The sequence below is a fragment of the Pristiophorus japonicus genome, chromosome 5 (genome assembly GCF_044704955.1).
Source record: "Pristiophorus japonicus isolate sPriJap1 chromosome 5, sPriJap1.hap1, whole genome shotgun sequence".
In the NCBI taxonomy this organism is placed as follows: domain Eukaryota; kingdom Metazoa; phylum Chordata; class Chondrichthyes; family Pristiophoridae; genus Pristiophorus; species Pristiophorus japonicus.
The window spans coordinates 109,129,201-109,155,767 of record NC_091981.1 but is presented as its reverse complement, the minus strand read 5'-3'; the positions used below and the strand labels follow the sequence as shown (position 1 = coordinate 109,155,767).

General features: G+C 45.9%; 1 protein-coding gene across 9 annotated transcripts in view; it reads left to right on the top strand.

Annotated features, from left to right (window-relative positions):
• The window catches only part of rbms3 (RNA binding motif, single stranded interacting protein), an 858,736-nt gene that overhangs the window by 820,245 nt on the left and 11,924 nt on the right, over window positions 1-26,567 (top strand). Inside the window, exon 13 of one of the 9 annotated variants that reach the window (XM_070880860.1) lies at window positions 23,453-23,536. The exons of the other annotated variants lie outside the window; for them this stretch is intronic. Within the exon in view, the coding sequence (XP_070736961.1) occupies window positions 23,453-23,458 (6 nt within the window). The 3' untranslated portion in view covers window positions 23,459-23,536. Of the gene's footprint in view, window positions 1-23,452; window positions 23,537-26,567 lie in introns of those variants that run through there. 9 annotated transcript variants of the gene reach the window in all.

Below are 26,567 nucleotides of genomic sequence, written 5' to 3'. Positions count from 1 at the left end.
TAAGTGCACGGCCCCTCCACGCGACATCAGAATAAGTGATGTAGACCATGTTCAGGGCCCCAGTTGGGCTGCTAGCACCGCATTAGCCAAGGGAGGGAATGGAATGTATGTGATGAAAATGGAGCGTTTGATTGTGAAACCAAGTACCGGGCTAGCGAGTAAAGCAGTTGGACAAGACCAAACTGCGAACAACAGATAACCAGGAACCACTGTGAAAATACCAGGCCCCCAGCAACCCACTAACACGATCAACTTCGCCATCAATCACAAGGATGAACCCACCATGTCAGGACTTCAACCCAGGTGCGGGGTGCCAGATCGCCTCAACTTGCAAATAACTTGCACAATAAGACTTTGTGGGGGAAGTGATGTTATTTATGTATGTAGACCTTACCCAAATATTAGACTTGCCACTAAGGGGGCACACCTGTGGGAGACCTAAGGATCATCTGTGCACCCTGGGCAAGCATGTATAAAAGGTAATTCACCATGCTGCTTCCTCACTCTAGAGTCTGAATAAAGAGACCAAGGTCACAACAATTTGAGCTTGTGATATAGTCCTGTGACTTTATTCTGAACATAACAAATGTCAGCTCATGTTCAAAAGAACGAATTTAGAGCTGACAAGTCTACCACACTTGATATGGAGAGACTGGACTTATATGAATGATATGTCAAAATATTTTAGATATGAATGAACTAAATGAAATTCTCATACAGTCCAGTGAATGAATTTAGAGCTTACATGTCAGCCACAAGTTTATTGATTGGAGTAAACCCATACATCATCACTAGCTACTAATTGTTTATCCAAAGAGGAGCTGGAAAGAGTAAAATCGTAATGCACAAATTGTATGATTTTTCCAACTTGATTGTTCAATATGTTAATGTGATAAATTGGTGGGAAAAGTATTCATTAATGGGTATAGTATAGTAATTTGGTGTACATAGTTTGCATAGATATCGTAATACTTTTTATTAAATTGAGAAACCAAGACCTATAGTACAGGACATGACAAAGATTAAAGAAGAAATCAGAACTAGACCATTAGGAGTGAAATCAGCAATGACTTTTTCACACAAAGGGTGGTGAAGATCTAGAACTTTTCCCCCAAAAGGCTGTGGATACTTGGTCAATTAAAATGTTCAAACCTGAGATTGATAGATGTTTACTAGGTAATAGTATCAAGGGATATAGATCAAAGGTGGGTAAATAGAATTGAAATACAGCGGTGATCTGATTAAATGGCGGAATACACTCGAGGGGCTGACTGGCCTACTCCTGTTCCCATGTCCCCTTGTTTCTAGAAGGTAAGGTAAATCAGGAAGTAGTGATTAGACAATGCTTTGGGAAATCCCTGAGTTATAGGAGTGGGCCATCATCCATCAACTGTAGCACAGTTAGAGTGATTTGAGAATTTAGTTGAAAATTACCTTGACGTCTGTCTTACTAGTCAAATGGAATGAAGCAATGAAAATAAATTCTTTCCAATATTTTTGAGAATAGATTTGGAGAAGGAAAGTGAACCAAGAGATGAGCTTTCTCTTTAGCAGAACTATCGTCAGGGCAGAAGATAGATGGAGAGGAGGATTCACAGAAGTTCTAAGAGACAGCTTTGGCAAGTGACCAGAAAGAACAGATGCCAGAGGAGGAGGAAGACAGCTGTTGACACCGCTTTTCAATAAAGTTGCATCTAGCAGCTCCAACAGTGGGTTTATAGTGATTAGAGTACAGATAAAATTGAGTCAGGATATTTAAATCTGATCAAGACACTGGGAGGATTTTAACTGGGTGCAAGTTTTGAGTGGACAGGGGATGGGGCAAGCGTCAAACTTCTCTGTTTCATCTGTTTGAACTCCCGGGCCTCATTTACATCCCACCAACCAGCTGCACCTCCAAAAGCAGTGGAAAGAGGTAACTGGCGAACTTCGAATAGATCAAAATCCCAGGGCCTTATTAATCAGCGGACATTGGGGCCGTTTTACAGGTGGGAAGTGGGGAGTCCAGGCAGCCACGGCCAAGACTTTCTTTGTGGGGCCTAAAGCAGCACTCCTGCTTATCTTGACCCCACTTATGCCTTACCTTAAGAGGGCCTCTTCTACTTCGCTGCCAGGTTTTCCTGAGCAAGGCACCCACAGCAGGCTCAGTCGAGCCTTAAAATGCCATTGGATTTCCAAATTACATCATAGAACCCCGATTTGCATGAACTAATAATGCTTCCGCTGGAGTCAGGTGGATGCTTCCGTCACCTAAAAAAAAGGGCCCAGTTAAGATGGGGATGGCGGGAATGGGGCGATGTGTCTTAGAACAGCTTTTATAACTGCTCCCCCACCAGGCGGGGTGTGTTATGATTTTCACCAGGTGTGACTGGCAGAATTTTTACAACTGATAGCAAAATGGCAGAATGACAAGCATGATTGAACTATGCAGCTATCTTTGCATGATTTGAATAGATATAGAGTAGATTTCCCTCATTTCCCACCCCCCACCAACCCAAATTGCATTGATCCTGTCCAGGCTCAGGAGTGCCAAGATTCCTGTCTTGTGCATTTAGCTGAGATACCCTTTGTAAAAGTCCCCCTCTCTCCCACAAGCAGGGCCTAGCATCACCAGAAGGGGCAGTAAAGTCAGCACTGCAGCTGCTTGTCAGGTCGTAAGATTGGAGATCAACAGCAGAAAATTCTGTTTGGACCCGGACATCCTAGAGGGAAGGAGATGTTAAGACACCAATAAAGGCCGACCTTATAGTCTTCAGCCTATTCACGGGACCCAAACCTGTTCGCCAGGGTTCGGGTGCAGATCACATGGGCATGTTTTCCAGGCCTCCCTACGCTGGGTATTCACCAAAATAAATTAGGCTGTAGGTTGAGAAGACCCCTTCCATCCTTATCTGAATGGCTTCAAAGTGTCTGCGCCTACTGTAGACAAGCTCCAGCAGAAATTGTGGAGCAACATAAAAGGGGCAGAGACCCGACGAGCCAGATCTTCTTCCCCCTTTTTCCTGACCTTTGCTCCCAGCTTTTGTATAACGGAATTTTTTACCATTGTGGTATTGCCAATGTCAGCAACGACAACTTACAGTTATATATAAAACATCCTAAGGCATTTCACTGGAGCGTAATCAGACAGAAATTGACAGTGAGTCAAAGAAGGAGTCATTAGGACAGGTGACTAAAAGCTTGGTCAAAGAGGTAGGTTTTAAGAAGAGTCTTAAAGGAGGAAAAAGAAGTGAAGAGGCAGAGAGGTTTAGGGAGGGAATTCCAGAACTTAGAGCATAGGCACAGCTGTCAATAGTGGTGTGAAGGGAAGATGGACAAGAATTGGAGCAGCGCAGATTTTCAAATGGTTATCGGGCTGGAGGAGGTTACAGAGATAGAGTAGGGTGTGGCCATGCAGGGATTTGAACACGTGGATGAAAATTTTAAAATAGAGGCGTTCAAGGACCAGCAGCCAATCTGGTCAGTGAGCACTGGGGTGATAGATGAACGGGACTTGGTCTGAGTTACGATACGGCAACAGTTTTGGATGAGCTTAAATTTATAGAGGATGGAAGATGGATGGCCGACCAGGACAGCATTCGAATAGTTGAGTCTGGAGGCAATAAAAGCAGCAGATGGGCTGATGCATGCGTGGGGAGGGGCGATATTATAGAAGTAGAAGTAGGCGGTCTTTGTGATGGGAGATTATACGGAGTCTGAAGCTCAGCTAAGGGTCAAATAGGACACTGAATTTGCAAACAGTCTGATTCAGTCAGACTATTGTGAGATTTTTCAGAAAAAGTGACATGAATTCTAAACCCATTGCAATGAATAGAACTGATTAATTATTTTACGGTGAAATTTGAAGAAATAATTTGTTTCGATCAAATACTTGACCTGGCACTGAAGCTACAGATACAGATATATTAAATTAATTTACTTTAAATTATTGGTGACGATTTTCAGTTACATTTTTAGGGCTCAATTTTCCATATGGGTGAATTTTGGTGCAGTTGAAGAGGTATGTCCGATTCTTTAGTGGCCCAAATGAGCCCCCCAAAAAAATCCAACTTTCACCAGAATTAACTTTGACTTTGGAGCGGTGCAGATTGGCCTTAAGCTTTGTGAATGGAACTTAAGGTCTGCACCAAAAACTGATGTTGCTAGGGTAACGAGGGATGCTCAGAAACGCTGAGGTTGGAAACTGAAAAAGGGCTGAGGCTGGGCTGGAAACTGAAGCCGCTGCCATCCCGAGCCGAAAAGACCCCGCACTGGCCTGCTCATGTACTATCTGATTTATCATGAGCAACCCACAGGATTTGTAACACACAAACTTCTCTTTCTTTCCACACCCCCGCCCCTCGTTATTTTCTCTCCTCCTCTTCTGGAGGCTCTGGCTCACTTAGTATGAATGCACGGACGCCATCCATTCTCCAGTGCCTTGACCAGGTGAGACAGTTAATCCCAGCCAAAGAGGTAATGCGGGCCAGTGCGGGGTCCTTTCGGCCTGGGATGGCAGTGGGACGGTGTGGGGTCCTTTCGGCCCGGGATGGCAGAGGGCCGGTGTGGGGTCCTTTCAGCCCGGGATGGCAGAGGGCCGGTGTGGGGTCCTTTATGCCCGGGATGGCAGCGGGCCGGTGCGGGGTCTTTTCGGCCCGGGATGGCAGAGGGCCGGTGTGGGGTCCTTTCGGCCCGGGATGACAGTGGGCCAGCCTGCACCTATCCTGAGCCGAAAGGACCTCGCACTGGCCCGCACCTATCCCAGGCCGAAATGACCCACCTACCTGCCCTGTCTTCAGCTCCGCTGAACAATGGTATCTTCTCTGCGCCAATTTCCTTAAGTGCAGGGAAGGTTTTTCACAAGGGTGCTGTGCGCCGTTTTAGAAAAAAAATCAAAATTGGCCAAACTCGCTTAAATGGCCAGAGGTGGCGCACACGGCAGGTTCCGCCCCCAATGATACAAAAATATCGGGAACTAAAAAAATCTGCGTACCTACTTTAGAATGGGGAGAAACTTTGGCCAAACTTGCAGATTATTGTCTGCTCAAAAAAAAAGCTGCATACGCCAAAAGAACAGTGCAGAATGGTGGCCAAAATTGACCCCATAGTCTTTGGAGACCTTCACTTATTGAATATTCTTACTCTGCTGGTTGAATTGGTATTATATTTTTTGAAGTCCAATTAGGCTAATTGGTATGTGGTTCAACTTATTTCAACCATCATGTAATGGTGTCACTAAACGGCTGCAGGGCATTCTGGGGGGAGAGGGTGAACAGCCAGAGGCCGTGGTCCAAATCGGTACCAATGACATAGGTAGGAAGAGGGGTGAGGTCCTGCAGGCAGAGTTTAGGGAGCTAGGAGAGAGATTAAAAAGAAGGACCTCAAAGATAGTAATCTCTGGATTAATCCCGGTACCATGAGCTAGTGAGTACAGAAATAGGAGGATAGAGCAGATGAATACATGGCTAGAGAGATGGTGCAAGCGGGAGGGCTTTAGTTTCCTGAGTCATTGGGACCGCTTCTGGGGAGGTGGGACCTGTACAAGCCGGATGGGTTGCACCTCAACAGAGCCGGGACCAATGTCCTCGCTGGGGGGGGGGGGGGTTGCTAGTGCTGTTAGGGAGGGTTTAAACGAACTTGGCAGGGAGATGGGAACCTGAAAATAGATTCAGTAGGGAGGAGAGTAAAGCTGGAAGTAGAAAGCAAAAATAAAGAAAGTGAGTTTGAAGGAGGAAGGAAACAAGCAGCAAAAAAGGGTAAAAAAACAAATTTAAAGGCACTTTGTCTAAATGCACGTAGCATTTGTAACAAAATAGATGAGTTGACGGCACAAATTGAGACAAATGGGTATGATCTGATAGCCATCACAAAGACATGGTTGCAAGGTGACCAGGACTGGGAATTAAATATTCAAGGGTATTTGACAATCCGGAAGGAAAGATAGAAAGGAAAAGGACGTGGGGTAGCTCTATTGATAAAGGATGGAATCACTGCAACAGTGAGAAATGATATTGGCTCAAATGATCTGGATTTTGAAACAGTTTGGGTGGAGATAAGGAATAATAAGGGGAAAAAGTCACTGGTGGGCATAGTTTATAGGCCCACTAACAGTAGCAACTCTGTTGGTCGGTGCATAAACCAGGAAATAGTGGGGGCTTATGAAAGGGGAACAGCAATAAGCATGGGTGATTTTAACCTCCATATTGATTGGACAAATCAAATTGGTCTGGGTAGCCTTGAGGAGGAGTTCATAGAGTGCGCAAGGGACGGGTTCCTTGAGCAGTATGCTGCTGTGTATCTGTAAAGTATGCACTCCCATGTTCCGCCACCAGGGAGTGCATCCCCTGAAGTCTCAAGGAATCACAGCATCCCTTGGGAGCACTGTATATAAACTGGCCCCTAATACCCGTTCCTCACTCTGGAGTGTCTTAATAAAGACTGAGGTCACTGTTACTTTAACCTCCCTGTGTGCAGTCTCACCTGTGTTAGGAACACAATAACTGGCGACGAGTATACGAATCCAACGCAAAGATGCAGCAAACTGTGGGCATCCTGGAGAAGTTCTCGGAGGGTGAGGACTGGGAAGCCTATGTCGAATGGCTAGACCAGTACTTTGTAGCCAATGAGCTGGACGGAGAAGGAAGCGCCGCAAAAGGAAAGTGGTCCTCCTCATGGTCTGCGGGGCACCGACCTACAGCCTCATGAAGAATCTTCTGGCTCCGGTGAAACCCACAGATAAGTCATATGAGGAGCTGTGTATACTCGTTTGGGAACATCTTAACCCGAGGGAGAGCGTGCAGATGGCGAGGTAGCGGTTCTACACGTGCCAGCGATCTGAAGGTCAGGAAGTGGCGAGCTACGTCACTGAGCTAAGGCAACTTGCAGGACAATGTGAGTTTGATGGCTACCTGGAGCAAATGCTCAAAGACGTTTTTGTACTGGGCATTGGCCACGAGACCATCCTACGAAAACTTTTGACTGTAGAGACACCGACCCTCAGTAAGGCCATTGCGATAGCACAGGCGTTTATGTCCACCAGTGATAACACCAGACAAATCTCTCAGCACACAAGTGCTAGCAATGTTCATAAATTAATTGGAACTGTGTTTGTGAGCAGAAATGTACAGGGCAGAACCCACGAGTCTACAACTGCCAGCAGGCCTCAGGTGACCCAAATGACTTAAAGTCCGCAACAAAGGATGAATGCAAAGTAATTCACACCTTGTTGGCGTTGTGGAGGCTTCCATTCAGCCTATTCATGCTGCTTCAAAGGGTATGTTTGCAAGACCTGTGGAACAATGGGGCACCTCCAACGAGCTTGCAGATGAGCTGCAAGCTCTCCAAAACCTGTTAACCACCACGTGGCAGAGGAAGATCGGTCCATGGTGGATCAAAGCAATTTCGAGCCTCAGAGAGAGGAGGCAGATGCTGAAGTACATGGGGTGCACACATTTTCGACGAAATGTCCACCTATAATGCTAAATGTAAAATTGAATGGCTTACCCGTAGCCATGGAACTGGACACTGGCGCTAGCCAATCCATCATGAGTAAAAAGATGTTTGAGAGACTGTGCTGCAACAAAGCACTCAGACCAGCCCTGAGCCTCATCCACACGAAACTGAGAACGTACACCAAGTAGCTTATCACTGTCCTGGGCAGCACCATGGTCAAGGTCACCTACGAGGGCACGGTGCATGAACTGCCACTCTGGATTGTCCCAGGTGATGGCCCCACACTGCTTAGAAGGAGCTGGCTGGGCAAAATCCGCTGGAACTGGGATGACATCCGCGTGCTATCACATGTCAATGAGGGTCATGTACCCAGGTTCTTAACAAATTTCCTTCCCTTTTTGAGCCAGGCATTGGAAACTTTTCCGGGGCGAAGGTGCGGATCCACTTGGTCCCAGAGGCATGACCCATTCAACACAAGCCGCGAGCATACCTCACATGGAAATCGAGCTGGACAGGTTGCAACGCGAGGGCATCATCTCCCCAGTGGAATTCAGCGAGTGGGCCATCCCGATTGTTCCAGTACTCAAAAGTGATGGCACGGTCAGGATTTGCGGCGATTATAAAGTAACTATTAATCGTTTCTCGCTACAAGACCAATACCCGCTACCTAAGACAGACGACCTATTTGCGACGCTGACAGGAGGCAAGACGTTCACCAAGCTCGACCTGACTTCGGCCTACATGACGCAGCAGCTGGAGGAGTCTTCGAAGGGCCTCACTTGCATCAACACGCATAAGGGACTGTTCATCTACAACAGATGCCCATTTGGAATTCGGTCGGCTGCAGCGATCTTCCAGAGAAACATGAAGAGCCTACTCAAGTCGGTACCACACACGGTGGTCTTTCAGGACGACATATTGGTCACGGGTCAGGACACCGTCGAGCATCTACAAAACCTGGAGGAGGTCCTCCAGCGACTGGATCGCGTAGGGCTGTGGCTGAAGAGGTCAAAATGCGTCTTCATGGCAACAGAAATTTAGTTTTTGGGGAGAAAGATCGCGGCGGATGGCATTCGGCCCACAAACACCAGGACATAGGCGATCAGGAACGCGCCCAGGCCACAGAACGTCACGGAGCTGCGGTCACTCCTGGGACTCCTCAACTATTTTGGTAACTTCCTACCGCGGTTAAGCACCCTCTTAGAGCCCCTAAATGTGTTATTGCGTATAGGTGAGAACTGCGTATGGGGAAAAAAAACAAGTAATTGCTTTTGAGAAAGCCAGAAACATTTTATGCTCCAACAAGCTGCTCGTATTGTATAACCCGTGTAAAAGACTTGTGCTAGCATGTAATGCGTCATCGTACGGAGTTGGGTGTGTATTACAACAAGCTAACATTGCAGGGAAGTTGCAACCTGTCGCCTATGCCTCCAGGAGCTTGTCTAAGGCCGAGAGAGCCTACAGCATGATTGAGAAAGGAGCATTAGCGTGTGTGTTCAGGGTAAAGAAAATGCATCAGTACCTGTTTGGCCTCAAATTTGAACTGGAAACCAATCACAAGCCCCTCATATCTCTGTTCGCTGAAAACAAGGGGATAAGTACTAATGCCTCAGCCCGCATACAAAGGTGGGCACTCACGCTATCAGCGTATAACTATACCATCCACCACAGGCCAGGCACTGAGAACTGTGCGGATACTCTCAGTCGGCTATCATTGCCCACCATGGGTGTGGAAATGGCGTAACCCGCAGACTTGTTGATGGTCATGGAAGCGTTTGAAAATGATAAATCACCTGTCACGGCCCGCCAGATTAGGACTTGGACCAGCCAAGATTCTCTGCTGTCCCTAGCAAAAAACTGTGTACTGCACGGGAGCTGGGCCAGCATCCCTGTTGAAATGCAAGAGCTAATCAAGCCGTTCCAGCGGTGAAAGGGCGAGCTGTCCATTCAGGCAGACTGCGTGTTGTGAGGTAACTGCGTAGTGCTACCCAAAAAGGGCAGGAAGACGTTCATCTCGGAACTCCACAGCACACACCCAGGTATAGTAATGATGAAAGCGATAGCCAGATCCCACGTGTGGTGGCCCGGTATTGACTCTGACTTAGAGTCCTGTGTACGGCAATGCAGCGTATGTGCTCAGTTGAGCAACGCGCCCAGAGAGGCACCACTAAGTTTGTGGTCCTGGCCCTCCAGACCATGGTCAAGGATCCATGTCGACTATGCGGGCCCGTTTCTCGGTAAAATGTTCCTGGTGGTGGTGGATGCTTTTTCAAAATGGATTGAATGTGAAATAATGTCGGGAAGCCCCGCCACCGCCACCATTGAAAGCCTGAGGGCCATGTTTGCCACCCACGGCCTGCCTGACATACTGGTCAGTGACAACGGGTCATGTTTCACCAGTGCTGAATTTAAAGAATTCATGACCCGCAATGAGATCAAACATGTCACCTTAGCCTCGTTTAAACCAGCCTCCAATGGGCAGGCAGAGCGGGCAGTACAAACGATCAAACAGAGCCTTAAACTAGTCACAGAAGGCTCACTCCAAACCCGCCTGTCCCATGTACTGCTCAGCTACCGCACGAGACCCCACTCGCTCACAGGGGTGCCCCCAGCTGAGCTACTCATGAAAAGGACACCTAAAAACAGACTCTCGCTGGTTCACCCCAACCTGCATGATCAGATAGAGAGCAGGTGGCAGCAACAAAATGTAAACGATGGGCGCGCCACTGTGTCACGGGAAATTGATCTGAATGACCCTCTATTATTGACATGGTCCCAAGTGGGTGTTTGTAGTCAAACTAGACAATGGACAAATTTGCAAAAAGCAACTGGACCAAACGAGGCTGCGGTTCACAGACTGCCCTGAACAACCCACAGCAGACACCACCTTTTTTGAGCCCACAACACACACCCAAAAGATCAACGACACCACGCCGGACCAGGAAATCGAATCCATCACGCCCAACAGCCCAGCATGGCCAGGCTCACCCAGCAGCCCTGCAGGGCCAACAACACGCCAGCCCAGCGAGGGCACAGCCAACACACCAGAACAGACATTTGTACCGAAGCGGTCCACCAGGGAAAGAAAGGCTTCTGACCGCCTCAACTTTTAAATACTTTTCACTTTGATTTTGCAGGGGGAATGAGGTTGTGTATCTGTAAAGCATGCACTCCCATGTTCTGCCACCAGGAAGTGCATCCCCTGAAGTCCCAAGGGATCCCAGCATCCCTTGGGAGCACTGTATCTAAGCTGGCCCCTAAGGCCTGTTCCTCACTCTGGAGTGTCTTAATAAAGACTGAGGTCACTGTTACTTTAATCTCCCTGTGTGCAGTCTCATCTGTTTTAGGAACACAATATATGCAATGGTACCAACCAGGGGGCAGGCTATCTTCGATCTGGTCCTGTGTAATGAGACAGGATTAATAACCAATCTCCTAGTAAAGGATCCCCTTGGAATGAGTGTTCATAGCATGATTGAATTTCAAATTCAGTTGGAGGTGAGAAAGTTGGATCTCTAACCAGCATACTAAGCTTAAATAAAGGAGACTATGAAGGTATGACGGCAGAGTTGGTTAAAGTGGACTGGGAAAATAGATTAAAGTGTAGGACAGTAGGACAGTGGTGTACATTTAAGGAGATATTTCACAACTCTCAAGAGAAATATGTTCCAGCGAGGAGGAAAGGGTGTAAGAGAAAAGGGAGCCAACTAAAGAAATAAAGGACGGTATCTAATTAAAAACAAGGGCATACAAAGTGGCCAAAATTAGTTTGAGGACAGAAGACTGGGAAGCTTTTCAAAGCCAGCAAAGAATGACTAAAAAAATGATTAAGAAAGGGAAGATAGACTATGAAAGTAAACTAGCACAAAATATAAAAACAGATAGCAAGAGTTTCTATAGGTATAGAAAAAGGAAAAGTGTGACTAAAGTAAATGTTGTTCCCTTCGAAGAATGGGGAACATGGAGATGGCAGAAACTCTGAATAAATATTTTATATCAGTCTTTACGGTAGAGGAAACTAACAATATCCCAACAGTCGATATTCAAGGGGCTTTCGGGGGGGAGGAACTTAACACAATCACAATCACTAAGGAGGTGGTACTCAGTAAGATAATGGGACTAAAGGCAGATAAATCCCCTGGACCTGATGGCTTGCATCCTAGGGTTTTAAGAGAAGTAGTGGCAGAGATTGTGGATGCATTGGTTGTAATTTACCAAAATTCCCTGATTCTGGGGAGGTCCCAGCAGATTGGAAAACTGCAAATGTAACACCCCTATTTAAAAAAGGAGGCAGACAAAAAGCATGAAATTATAGACCAGTTAGCCTAACATCTGTGGTTGGGAAAATGTTGGCGTCCATTATTAAAGAAGCAGTAGCAGGACATTTGGAAAACAAAATTCGGTCAGGCAGAGTCAGCATGGATTTATGAAGGGGAAGTCATGTTTGACAAATTTGCTGGAATTCGTTGAGCATGTAACGAACAGGGTGGATAAGGGGAACCAGTGGATGTGGTGTATTTGGACTTCCAGAAAGCATTTGACAAGGTGTCACATAAAAGATTACTGCACAAGATAAAAGTTCATGGGGTTGGGGGTAATATATTAGCATGGATAGAGGACTGGCTAACTAACAGAAAACAGAGAGTCAGGATAAATGGTTCATTCTTGGGTTGGCAACCAGTAACTACTGGGGTGCCACAGGGATCAGTGCTGGGACCCCAACTATTTACAATCTATATTATCGACTTGGAAGAAGGGACTGAGTGTAACGTAGCCAAATTTGCTGACAATACAAAGATGGGAGGAAAAGCAATGTGTGAGGAGGACACAAAAAATCTGCAAAAGAACATTGACAGGTTAAGTGAGTGGGCAAAAATTTGGCAGATGGAGTATAATGTTGGAAAGTGTGATGTCATACACTTTGGAAGAAAAAAATAAAAGAGCAAGTTATTATTTTAATGGAGAAAGAATGCAAAAGTGCTGCAGTACAGCGGGACCTGAGGGTACTTGTGCATGAAACACAAAAGGTTAGTATGCAGGTACAGCAAGTGATCAGGAAGGCCAATGGAATCGTGTCCTATATTGCAAAGGGGATGGAGTATAAAAGCAGGGAAGTCTTGCTACAGCTATACAGGGTATTGGTGAGGCCACACCTGGAATACTGCGTACAGTTTTGGTTTCCATATTTCCGAAAGGATATGCTTGCGTTGGAGGCGGTCCAGAGAAGGTTCACTAGGTTGATTCCGGAGATGAGTGGGTTGACTTATGAGGAACGATTGAGGAAGTTGGGCCTCTACTCATTGGAATTCAGAGGAATGAGAGGTGATCTTATCAAAGTGTATAAGATTATGAGGGGGCTTGACAAGACGGATGCAGAGAGGATGTTTCCACTGATAGGGGAGACTAGAACTAGAGGACATGATCTTAGAATAAGGGGCTGCCCATTTAAAACTGAGACGAGGAGAAATTTTTTCTCTCAGAGGGTTGTAAATCTGTGGAATCGCTGCCTCAGAGACTGTGGAAGCTGGGACATTGAATAAATTTAAGACAGAAATAGACAGTTTCTTAAACGATAAGGGGATAAGGGGTTATGGGGAGCGGGCAGGGAAGTGGAGCTGAGCCCATGATCAGATCAGCCATGATCTTATTGAATGGCGGAGCAGGCTCGAGGGGCTGCATGGCCTACTCCTGTTCCTATTTCTTATGTTCTTATGTTCTTATACAACCCTTTTCGCAGCAGTTTCACTCGATAGACCTTCAGCAAAAGCTGAGTCAATTAATTCCTTTAAAAGATGCTGGATAAATATCTGGTTGGAAACAAAATTAGACGTTACAAGGTAGGTCAAGATTGATATAATCAAATATGTCATGAAACACACTGATCGCTGTGCTACTAGAGCATGGGTGGAATGTTCTGTGGAAGAAAGAAAGCCAAGTTGGGATGATTCTGTGAAGTGCCTTGAGCCATTTATCTACGTTAAAGGCACTATATAAATGCAAATTGTTGTTAAATATTCTGAGGTATTGTATGATTAGGGGATCAGGAAGATTATGCTAATTTTCTCATGAGATTAAATAGATGCGGTTAACAGCATGATTGGGCAGATTATACATGCTCTGTAAAGGAGCACATTTGATGGCTTTTACTTTCTATAATTCTTATGATTTAATTGGTGACTAAACATTTGTGGTTCTGACAGAAGGTTTAGCTCAAGCTTTCTTTTGTCTTTATTTCAAATACATGTGCTGAAGTATGGCTTTTCTGTGGGAGAATAATGCATCAAACCTCATAATTTTATTAACTTCAGGGTTTTGGATGTGTGATTCTTTCTTTGATTGGATAGACAACGTGTTGATGCTCAGAGCACGGCTTGTTTTAATTATAGACTGATTCCCAGCTAGACAGCATGTTTAGACAATCAGTTTTGTTGCTCATTTCCAGTCGAGGTACAGGTTCAATTGCTCCGTGGAGACTGAGAGTATGTTGCAAGTTGTACATCATTGGTATTTGTTTGGTGTGTCAACCAGTACTGTAGGTGTGATTATGTGAGATGTATATTTACCAACCAGCAGACTCTTAAAGGATCCTTACAGATACTGAGGTGAATTTGGGGTTCCACAAACAGCAGGGTTGTAGTTGGGACCACTACCAAAATTATCTTTGACGAGCCGGCCAGTGATTAGTAGTTGGAAAGAATGGTAATCCATGATGTTCATTGATCAGTACTATTACATCTATTGATTGATGAGGTAAAGTTCATGGATCAGCAATATTTGCCAACTCCATTGCAAGTTAATTCACTCTTGCAAAGTGCTGCAGTACAGGGGACCTGGGGGTACTTGTGCATGAAACACAAAAAGTTAGTATGCAGGTACAGCAAGTGATCAGGAAGGCCAATGGAATCTTGGCCTTTATTGCAAAGGGGATGGAGTATAAAAGCAGAGAAGTCTTGCTACAGTTATACAGGCTATTGGTCAAGCCACACCTGGAATACTGCATACAATTTTGGTTTCCATATTTACGAAAGGATATACTTGCTTTGGAGGCAGTTCAGAGGAGGTTCACTGGGTTGATTCCGGAGATGAGGGGGTTGACTTATGAGGAAAGATTGAGGAGGTTGGGCCTCTACTCATTGGAATTCAGAAGAATGAGCGGTGATCTTATCGAAATGTATAAGATTATGAGGGAGCTTGACAAGATGCATGCAGAGAGGATGGTTCCACTGATAGGAGAGACTAGAACTAGAGGGCATAATCTTAGAATAATGGGCCGCCCATTTAAAACTGAGATTGGGAGAAATTTCTTCTCTCAGAGGGTTGTAAATCTGTGGAATTTGCTGCCTCAGAGAGCTGTGGAAGCTGGGACATTGAATAAATTTAAGACAGAGATAGACAGTTTCTTAACCGATAAGAGATTAAGGGGTTATGGGGAGCGGGCAGGGAAGTGGAGCTGAGCCCATGATCAGATCAGCCATGATCTTATTGAATGGTGGAGCAGGCTCGAGGGGCCTTATGGCCTACTCCTGTTCCTATTCTTATGTTCTTATGTAAAGTTCCTCATGACTGCCCAGGCAATGCGTGAATGGGCTGTGGGCTTCTCCAGGATTGCAGGTTTCCCAAAGGTACTGGGCTGCATTGATTATACCCACATCGCGTTGCGAGCACCTGTGGAGGATTTCGAGATGTACAGGAACAGAAAAGGCTCCCACTCTGTTAATGTGCAACTTTTATGTGACAATATTCATCACATCATGTCAGTTGATGCAAGATAACCTGCGAGCACTCATGATGCATTCAACCTATGCAAGAGCGCTATATCTGCCATGTTTCAGCAGCTGCCAGAAGGGCAGAGCTGGCTGCTGGGAGACAAAGTGTACGGCCTCGTCACCTGGCTCATGACACCCCTACGCGTAACCCGGACGGAAGCTGATCGGGAATACAACATGTCGCACATTGCGACAGTCAGCATAATAGACAGGACCATTGGCATCTTGAAACAACGTTTCCGATGCCTGGACCATTCTGGAGGCTACTTGCAATACTCCCCTGAGATTGTCGGTCAGTTCACTGTTGTGTGCTGCATGCTGCATAACTTAGCCATCATGAGGCAGCAGCAGCTGGTAGTAGAAGACCCACCTGAGGAGGAAGGTGCAGATGACGAGGAGGAGGAAGAGGATGAGGAAGCCATGCAACTACCTGAACCCGGAGCATGACGATGGAGGAGGGCGGACCATCGTGCCTTTAACGATTGCTCTGCAGCTCATCCATAAACGCTTTGCTGCTTGAAAACTCAGTGGCAACTATTCCAAATGGACCATGTTTGCTGTTTGGACCTGTTTCGTAATATGTTATGCTAATGGAACAAATAGTGGAAATGATTCAGTTCTAATTTAAAATATATTGTATTCAAAAGTTTAACAAACACGTGTTTGTACTTAACTTAACATTAATAAAAATATTCTTGTATCAAACTTTAAAGTTTTCAGTTAAGATCACTTAGAACCTTCAAGATCACTTACAAAGTTTAAAATTTGTAATTTTACATAATTTACAAAAAACTTTGAATTTGAAAACAGTTACAACAATAACAAAAATAATAATAATGATAACAACAACAGCAGCAGCAAAGAAAAGCTGCACCCATCTCCTCTCCACTTTATTCTAAGACCGCCTGCTGCGCTTGGTCTTGTTGACTCCACTCCTGCCTGCAAGCGCTGGCGCAGCATTTCTCGGGTTGGTATCAAGCTTATTCTTTCGAACATCTCGGGTAATGCGCACTTCTTGGTGGGGGGTGGTGGGCAGGGTGGGGGAGGGGTGCAGGCGGTAATGTGGAAGGCCCGGCTTGAGCCTCTTCAGAGGCTGGTCTGGGGATTGGAGTGGGAGTGGCAGTTGATTCTGTCAATGGGCGCGGGCTCTGGGCATGTTCCCTTATTGCAACAGCTAACTCCGACATTCCCTCCCTCATGTTCCCAGACAGTGTTCCCATTTCTCGTGAGAGTGTTGTTACTTCTCCCGACAGTCCCAATATCTCATCACCCACCCCACTGATGGTGTCCAGGAGTGATCATGTAAGTCAATGCTCTCTGCACTCATTGCCGTCATCTGAACCACATCTGCTAGATCCTGTACCTCAGGAGAGCGCTATTGAGCTCTCCTTCCCCTCCTCACCCTGGGTATGGCTTGCTGCATCCCACTGGGACCCACAGCCTTGGACGGTGGGGCCCTGGGTGTGCCTCGCTGCACCCTATTGGAATCTCCAATTTCGGCTGTGAGAAACCATGGGATGTCCCACCAACACTCGTACCATTCAGGAAAGGGCCTGGCACCACAATCGGTGGCACCTGCACCTCCTCCTGAGTGAGTACAACGGTGTGTGCTTCATCCATCACCTCCCCCTCCCCCCCATGCTCTTGGTCTGGAAGGCGGGATTGGAATATGATCTCCTCTTCAGGCTCGTCCGCGTCTGAATCTTCTTCTGCATCGGCTTCAACCTCGTCAGGTTGGCCTCAAGTTCTGCAAAATATAACAGAACAGACAAATGGTTAGCAGCAGATGAAGGGGCAAGGTGGCATGAGTAGGCTCACACAGTGCAGGCAGCAGGCTCATTTGAAGGACCACAATTTATGATAGCACATTGCATCAACCAAAATGTAGTTGATGGAGACATCCCCATGAACTGAAGCATGGCTAGCTCGTGCAGTACTCAACATTTAGCAAAGCTAGACTGTGGAATTTGCGGGACTTACCCTCTCCCTCGAGTGAGGGCCCAGTTTGTGCAGTGGTGGTTGCTTTTCTCCAGGCATGACCCATCAAAGCAGCGACCCTCTCTTCCAAGGGTGTCAGTGGGTGCAGATTTGCCGGGCCTCCTCCTGTAGCGAGTTCTTTCCCTTTTGTTGTGTGCCACCTTCCTCTGCAAAGATGAAAATATAACTTTTTAGAGAAGGTGCCTTTCTGCTGGGTGGGACATATACAGCTGGTCACATTTACAATTGCAATTCCAGTGAATACATGAAAATATTATTTACACCAATTACTTGACCAATGTCCTTCCACTGCTTTTTGCACTGGCCGCCAGACCTGGGGTGGTCACCATTGCATAGTAATCGTCTGCAACTTGGTTGCAGCGTTCCTTCATTTCTTCTGGTGGTGTCCAGCTCGTGCCATTTGACCTCAATTACAGTAACTAGTGCCTCCACTTCATCCTGTACGAAATTCTTGGTCCTTGAGCCACGTTGCATCTTGTATTGCAGCTCCGATTTTTCCACTGAGAATTAAAATTCTCACACACAACTGACTCTTTAAAAATGGCCGAATGCCGACCAGGAGCTGTGCTGGACATGCGCGCCCAAAGCAGTCATGTTAAAAATGCCCTATTTTTTTTTTGCGGATGCGCAGAAAGGGTTGCATCGTTTTCTCGGCGCGGACATTAGGCTCCACCCTCCGAAGGTAAAGGACAGGCTGCATGGCACCAATTTCAAAAAACAGAAAGGGGAAACTTGCTATTTTTTTTTTTGCGTAGTCGGGGCCAAAGAAAATGAGCGTAACTCTTGCAGTATGCCAAAAAACGGCATTGGGGAAAATTGAGCCCCAAGTGTGGAGCAATTGCTCTGTTGGGAGACCTTGTTTAGCCAACTGATTTAGTGAGTTATAAAACTATGAGAGTGAATGGGTTGTCAATATCCTTGGGGCTTCACCTGCTGCCCTTTGGTTTGGCAGAACTTATTTTATGTGTACAAAAGGGATTTTATGCCAAAGTTCTGGCAGTGGAGTGGATGAAGCTCTGGGGAAATTCACTTCTCATTTTTCCATTTGCAATAGTCAGCTTTAAATCCCTGGCTGTCCAATGAACAAATCGGTTGGCTGATAGGACACCATTTCTATTGAAGTAAATTAACTGTGGCATTGAATTCAATCACCAACACCCAGTCAAGTGACTTGTTGGGGTGAAATTGTACCAGGTTACCTTCAGTTTAACATCTAAAGCTGACATAGTGTCTCACAGTGTCTTAACATCACAACACACAGTCAAACCACTCTATATCTATTGACTGAAATAAGTCCAACCCACCCTTTGGCTGGTAGACTTGCGTCAGCAAGTAGATTTAACATTACTCCTCCACATATGCTGAATAATCTGGTTTATTCCAAAATTTGGAAACTAATGTGAGATGGATGTGTCGTCTACATTTATCTCTCTCGACTGGAACTGTTGCATTGACATGAGCATCTTCTCTTGAACAGGAACTTCATGTTTTGTTAATACTGACATTATTTGAACAGCACAGCTGGCCCACCTGGTATGCAAATGTATTTTTTAGAACTCTGTTTTCCCTCTAGTCTGTAAGGATGAGATTCCATTTGGTTTAACCACCAATAACAATAATTAGAAATGTGGTGCATAATCCTGTGCAGATCTAGCAGCAATGCACATTGCACTTCCTCAACACGATTAATCATCACAAGTAATGGCCTTTTACCTTTTCTCATTAGTGAAATGGAAGATGCCCCAATCCATTACACAATCCAATCCATTAGGGACTCTCTATTCCAGTGATAGCTCAATGGAGGTAATAGGCAGTCAAGTCAAAAGACATCCCAGCAGTATGCATTATGGGACTATGAATGAATATGTCACTCAACAGGATGACAACTGCTCATTGCTTTGACACAGTAAATTTAATGATTCCAGATTCAACTTTCTCATTATAAGTGAAATTCATTTTTTAAGACAGCACTGCTCAATGACAGGGTTGAATTAAGTTGCAGACAGTGACACTGTGCAATATACCAGCTGTTCTTCTGAAGCCAAGTCATGTTGTTAAAAAGTGCAAAAACTGTGACGTTTTTACAGTTCCATGATTTTTCTTTACTATGGCCCCTTTTAGGGTATAAAAGTAAATGAATGATTTGATATGAATATTTTCTAGAGATTTACAATTGCACAAAAGTAAATGGTTGAAATGAAAAAATAGATGCCTGGAAATTCTGCGGGGGTTCACCTGTGGGAGATCAGCGGAACCTCCAGATAAGTTGAGCCTCTTAATCTGAGGAAGGACGTTCTTGCTATTGAGGGAGTGCAGCGAAGGTTCACCAGACTGATTCCTGGGATGGCAGGACTGACATATGAAGAGAGACTGGATCGACTGGGCCTGTATTCACTGCAGTTTAGAAGGATGGGAGGGGATCTCATAGAAACATATAAAATTTTGACGGGATGGGACAGGTTAGATGCAGGAAGAATGTTTCTGATGTTGGGGAAGTCCAGGACCAGGGGACATAGTCTAAGGATAAGGGGTAAGCCATTTAGGACTGAGATGAGGAGAAACTTCTTCACTCAGGGAGTTGTTAACCTGTGGAATTCCCTACCACAGAGAGTTGTTGATGCCAGTTCATTGGATATATTCAAGAGGGAGTTAGATATGGCCCTTGTGGCTAAAGGGATCAAGGGGTATGGAGAGAAAGCAGGAACAGGGTACTAAAGGAATGATCATCCATGATCTTATTGAATGGTGGTGCAGGCTCGAAGGGCCGGATGGCCTACTCCTGCACCTATTTTCTATGTTTCTATGAAAACAGGGCATTTATAATGTTTCTCTGGGAGTTCCATTAATCTTCTACTGAAGTTACAGCAAGAGATCAGGAGGCCGAAATTGCTGTCTGCCCGAAATGGGGCGATGTGGAAGTGGTCTCATCATCGGGGCGGAGGTTAAGTCAGGTCGGAGTGGCCACCACTAGTGGGGCGGAAGTGGGGGCGGGTCGGAGTGGCCGATGCCCCAAGTCATCAGCACCGTGCTGCTGGTGACATCGTGCTGGCGCGTCACAACGTCTCTCCCCTTCTGTTAAAGTGAGGGCCATTGCAAACTCTGCAGCCACTTTAGTGGCAAAACACTGGGCCATCAGTGAGGGGTTCGGCCGGGCCTGCAGCTTAGCAACCAAGAGGGGGTGCCAGACTGCCTGTTGGCGGGCCAGCCGAACCCAAGGGCATTATTGTCGGACCGATCTGGCAGTCGGCCGACAAAAAATAAAATGGAGTTGTCGGCAGTGCCTTTAAGGGCGGCCATGCCGCCCAGCCACAGAAAGGGTACCGACAGCAAAAGCTGTCAATGGCACCGCCCAGCGGCAGCACTAATCCCGGGGAGCATTCTTCGAAAGGGGCAATTTCCCACAGGGCAATTTCAGAAAGGAGTCGCCACGAGTTGGTAAGGGGTCGGCGCGTGCACGGCGTGGCGGGAAAACAGATGGCGGTCCCCTACACCGCTCCAAAACTGAAGGAGGGCAATATTCAAAATGGCGGCCCCTTCGCAGTGACTCGGCGTCCAGTCCACACCGACCCATGGCTGCCGCTTTCAGACAGGCACAGGCCTTAGAGAAATGGGCAATTTCAACCCCCCGGAGAATGCCATAGAAGTTCAGGGCCATAAGTTAAAGATGCATTTATATTGGTCACAAGATAAAACTGGCTGAAGTACAGCTTAGTTGCAGACAGTATTGACCATGATCACTCCATTCCGAGTCCAGGAATGAACATGTTTACTCCGCTCCGAGTCCAGGAATGAACATGTTCACTCCGCTCCGAGTCCAGGAATGAACATGTTCACTCCGCTCCAAGTCCAGGAATGACCATGTTCACTCCGCTCCGAGTCCAGGAATGAACATGTTCACTCTGCTCTGAGTCCAGGAATGAACATGTTCACTCCGTTCTGAGTCCAGGAATGTTCAGTCCGCTCAGAGATCTGTGCTGGCCACGTTCGTACTACTCCTGACCAGTACTGACCATGTTTGTGCTGCCCATCAACCAGGGGAATTAAATCAACATTGTTAAAATCACATTTTGCAGCGTGTCATTATTTTTTAAGCTTTATTCTTCCACACCCTCAATATACAAAACTATGATGCAAACTCTAGGGTGCTAAATGTTGGTGGTTAGATCAGTGTATTTAAATTTGGAGAGCCCCAAGGTACACCTGACATTGGGTCTCGGGGCTCATTTCCGTCGAGCCTGCAAACTGCGGACAGCAACAGGCAGCGCGCCAGGATTGAAGATCGAGATACTGCTGCCATCACAGCACTCCTCAGGTAAGTAAAGAAGTGGGGGAAACTGAAAATTGAGGTCAATTGGGTTGGGAAGTGGGGGTTGATCAGGTCAGCAGTTAGTGGTGGCCGGGGGTAGATAGAGGCTGGCCTGGCTGGGGTAGATAGTGGGGGGATGGACAATGGATGACAACGGTCAACATTCTTTGTATGGGGGGTCCGGATGAGCACTCCTGTTCCTCCTGGCTCCACATTCAGGTAAGTATATTTTAAAATCTTACTGTGTAGGTTACAGCCTCGGCCTCATTTTCCTGAGTCTAGCCAACACAGGCTGTCTCAGGGCAAATCAGTCTTGCCATGGGGGCTCAAACTGGTGTTACTTACATAGTGAAAGGCCTAATGTCTGTTTCAGGCTTGGGCACTCCGTGCTGACATTTTTGGTCTTTACCAATATGCTGGGTGGTGCACATCTGACCAGTATTGATCGAGTGCATTCTGCCTGCCATATTGGAGGCTTAGGAGGCCATTTTGCTCTGGAAAAAATGGATGCTGTGTGGACAAATTTCATGACCCCCATGTTTGATTCCTGGTGTTTGCTGACTTACTGGATCTGAGTGAGGCCAGCAATAGTATCACAACTGTGGTCTCAACATCCTTGAATTTAGCAGGAGAAAAATCAACCTGAATTTCCACTCCTGATTGATATCCAGTGGCCCCTGTTGGAAATGTGTGTGGGTAAATGTAAAGCATGGACAGGATTGGCTTGGCTGCAATGACTTGTATAGTGAGCACATGAAGAATGACCACTCCAGTGGAGAGCTGGTGGACCACCACTACGTGTGGAAGCAGATTCCAGTATGACGACTGCTTTTGAGAGTGAATAGGTAAGAGAAGAAAATCAAAAGATAAATCAAAAATGAATAATAACAGGCCAGGCACACAGGAAAAAGGGAGCCTCTGGCTCATTTTGTGTATGAGATTTGCAGCTGCATAATCTGGGAAGTGTAGTCATTTATAAAAGCCACACTCCCATGAGGGTTGGTTGAACTACAAGGCCCATGGTACTTTGCAGGTCTGTGATGGAGTAAAATAATTTATAATCCAGAGCCATCTTGCCAGTTAATACTTTTTACTGTTTTCATGTGACCTGGCAGTATATGTAAACTTTCTGAACAAGCATGGGCTGCATTGGGCTATATTTTGCATATTCTGCTGTAGACCTTAAAAGGGCTTAGCTTTTTATATGTTAATTATGGGCATTTGGCAAATGCAAGGCCCCTGTTTAAATTTAGATTCTAACTTTCTACTTTGGGAGCAAGGATTTGAAATGTGTGAAGTGTTTGAAGACTTGGGCAGCATGCCAGGAGATTACCACAAAGGGAGGAAGTCTGCAACACTATTGTGAGCATTGGGTTTCACTATGCACAGTCTGTGCAGTGTTCATGGCATTATTAACTGAATCAGATTTTATATCTTTACAGGGTCAGGCTGCCCTGTCTTTGTCAGCTACTCACAAACCACCTTTTACTCCTAGATGGTTATCATTGTTGGGATGACGTTTTCACATCTGCCAACAGCTATGACTAAAAGAATTGTTTTCATTGGTTATGTCTCACTATGGGGTGTGCGCTGATATCGGCTTAAAGGGAAAGGTGGAGTGAGTACTTATTTTGTACAGTGTTCCTGCCATACAGTTAAGTTTTTAAAAAATTCTTATCATATATAGGGGAAATTAAATGTTACATGTTATTGTTGGAGCTCTGAGGAAACCCGCTGTTTTGAGTTTCCAACTTGTCAAACAGCTACTCAGGTGACATTAGGCACTAGCTTCGTCAGTAAGTAGCTCCTTGGGTCCAGCCTAGTTTAAATCTTACCCAATCCTGGTGTCGTTGGGGAACCATCCAAGACTTTAGAATAATTCAACATTTGCTGAGTATGGCTGGGTAACTTGGCAGATACTGAGTTTTCCACTCTCCGATGCCATTTCCAGCAGTAGAAAGGATGTTCATCTGCGCCGGACTGTGCTCTGATTGAGCTGAGGTCAGCTGAGTGGCTCTGTGGCAAACTTCAGATCCAAAATGGTGGTATCCTAAAAGCTCCTACAATGCGATTAAGCGTCCAATTTCCTCTAAGGTAAGATGTGCTGCAAGTGATATTTTTTCTTCCTAACTAGACAGGGGAGTACTTTACACATAACCCACCTTTCACGTATTTATCCTTTTCTTCATTGCTATAATTTACCTTCCTCTGCAGTTTGTTACAATGTTGCCACAATTATACATTCAAAATTAAAATATATCAATAGAAAAGAAAACACTAAGGGCTGGATTTTCATGGATTGGCAGGTTGGGAGCCGGGGAGGGGGGTGTCTCCGATGCGGGCAGGAAATCCGGTAGAATGGGTTTCCCGCAGGCTCCGGCGACTTTAACGGCACAGGGTCTGATTTGTACCTGAAGCCTCTGTTTCCCACCCACAGCCAGTTAGATGGAGCTGCTGGCTGGCTTTGGGCGGGTTGGCCTGTGGCACTAGGCTGCACAGAGGATGGAGGGAGGGAGAGAGAAATCAGGTGGGGGCTGGGGCCCGCCTCTGGAGAATCTGGGGGCAGGGTCGGGAAAAGGAAGATTGGTGCCTCCAGAGGTTAGGGACGGAGAGAAGGAAGATCGGAGCCGGCTATCAGAGGATCGGAGGCCTCGTTAGGGGGTCTCCAATCGCGGGGGGTGGGCTAGGCAGGGACCCTGGATCCAGGAGGGAGGTATAAAGGCACTTGCCTCCTGGTGCATAGTCCTCGCCTTGTTGTAACTGCCGGGTTTAACAGAGTGTGTAAAATCACTCCAGATAGAGTTAAAAATAAAATTGAAGTTAAAGAGGCTTCCAGTGTCACTATAATATTTAAATTGACATCACACCTCCTTGCAGCGGGTTGGCTATGCCCCCAACCATCCCGCCTCAGGCCAGGATTCTGATTTTTAACTACCCCCAAGGTCTTAATCCATCCATTTTTTTTAGATTATCCTTCACCAATGCCTATCCACCATTGTTCGGCTGGGTGGGACTGCATTTGCCTGGTTCTATTCTTATCTAACTAATCATAGCCAGAGAATCACCTGCAACGGCTTCTCTTCAGGCCCTGCGTCATTACCTCTGGTGTCCCCCAAGGATCTATCCCTGGCCCCCTCCTAGTTCTCATCTACATGTTGTCCCTTGGCGACATCATCCGAGAACACAGCGTCAGTTTCCACATGTACGCTGATGACACCCAGCTCCACCTCACTACCACTTCTCTTGACCCCTCTACGGTCTCCAAATTGTCAGACTGCTTGTCCGACATCCAGTTCTGGATGAGCAGAAATTTTCTGCTCCAATTGAATATTAGGAAGACTGAAGCCATTGTTTTCGGTCCTCGTCATAAACTCTATTCCCAAGCCGCTGACTCCATCCCTCTCCCCAACTTTTGTCTGAGACTGAACCACACTGTTCGCAACCTTGGTGTCATATTTGACCCTAAAATGAGCTTTCAACCACATATTCCCAGCATAACTAAGACCACCCACTTCCACCTCTAAACATCACCCTTCTCTGCCCTTGCCTCAGCTCTTCCACTGCTGAAGCCCTCATCCATGCCTTTGTTACCTCTAGACTTGACTATTCCAACACACTCCTGGCTGGCCTCCCACATTGTACCCCAAATAATCTAAAAGTGATCCAAAACTCGGCCGCTCGTATTCTAACTCGCACCAAGTATCGCTCACCCATCACCCCTGAGCTTGCTGACCTACATTGGCTCCCGGTTAAACGACTTAATTTCAAAATTCTCATCCTTGTTGTCAAATCACTCCATGACCTCACCCTTCATCTCTGTAATCTCCTCAGCCCCACAACCCCCCGAGATGTCTGCGCTCCTCTTGAGCATCCCTGATTATATTCGCTCAACCAATAGTGGCCATGCCTTCTGGTGCCTCGGCCCTAAGCTCTGGAACTCTCTGCTTAAACCTCTCCGCCTCTCTACCTCTTTTTCCTCCTTCAAGACACTCCTTAAAACTCACCTCTTTGACCAAGCATTTGGTCACCAGCCCTAATTTCTCCTTATGTGGCTCAGTGTCACATTTTCTATCTCATAATACTCCTGTGGAGCGCCTTGAGACATTTCACTATGTTAAAGGCACTATATAAATACAAGTTGTTAAAACTTCCCCCTAATTTGGTAACAAGCTACAGAAATAATCACAAAGTTTGGATTTTGTTCAACTTTAATTTGGTGGGTAGCCCAGTATCCACCACATTGCACCGAGAGCGAAAACCTAGGAGGGTAATCCAGTGATACTCCGCTCCCAGCACCAAGCCTCAATATGTGGGAGTGCAGATAGGGCTGTAACACTAAAGCTTGATTCTTCGATCGTCTCTCCCCTTCTAACAAGGCTCTGCATTGGGAGCAAACCTTGGTGAATTTTCTCTGGGACGGGTCAGTAAGAAAAGGATGCAGATTTAAGGTAATTAACAAAAGAACCAGAGACGAGATGAGGAGAATTTTGTTTATGCAGCTAGTTGTTATGATCTGGAATGCACTGCCTGAAAGGGTGGTGGAAGCTGATTCAATATTGGCCCAGAAATTTCGGCCTCCCGGGTCCGTACGGAGTTTGTACGCACCCGGGAAGGCATTGCAAAAGCCGGTTTTCAATGCACAATGCGCATGCGATGAAAATCGGCTTTTCCGATCTGTCAAGCTAGAGCTTGACAGATCCAACATATCTCCACATCCAGGACATTCGCATGGGCAAGATTGCAGTATTTACCCATATCTTGCCCAGTGGATGTCCTGAAAACTCTTGCGCCTGATAAAAGCATAAAAAATAAAATTTTAAAAACACATTTTATTTTTTAAAACCCTGCCCCCTATGTTAAATTTATTTTAAAGCATAATTTTTAAAACTTTTTTAAAAATCAGAAAAATATATATTTTTAATAATACATAAATAACTAATTTAAATTAATGTCAAATATGTAGTGTATTTTTTTCTATTTTTTATTAATGTTTTGTGTGTTTAAGGGGTTTCTCATTTATAATAAAGGAAACTCCAACTTACGGAGTTCCCATTATTATAAATGAG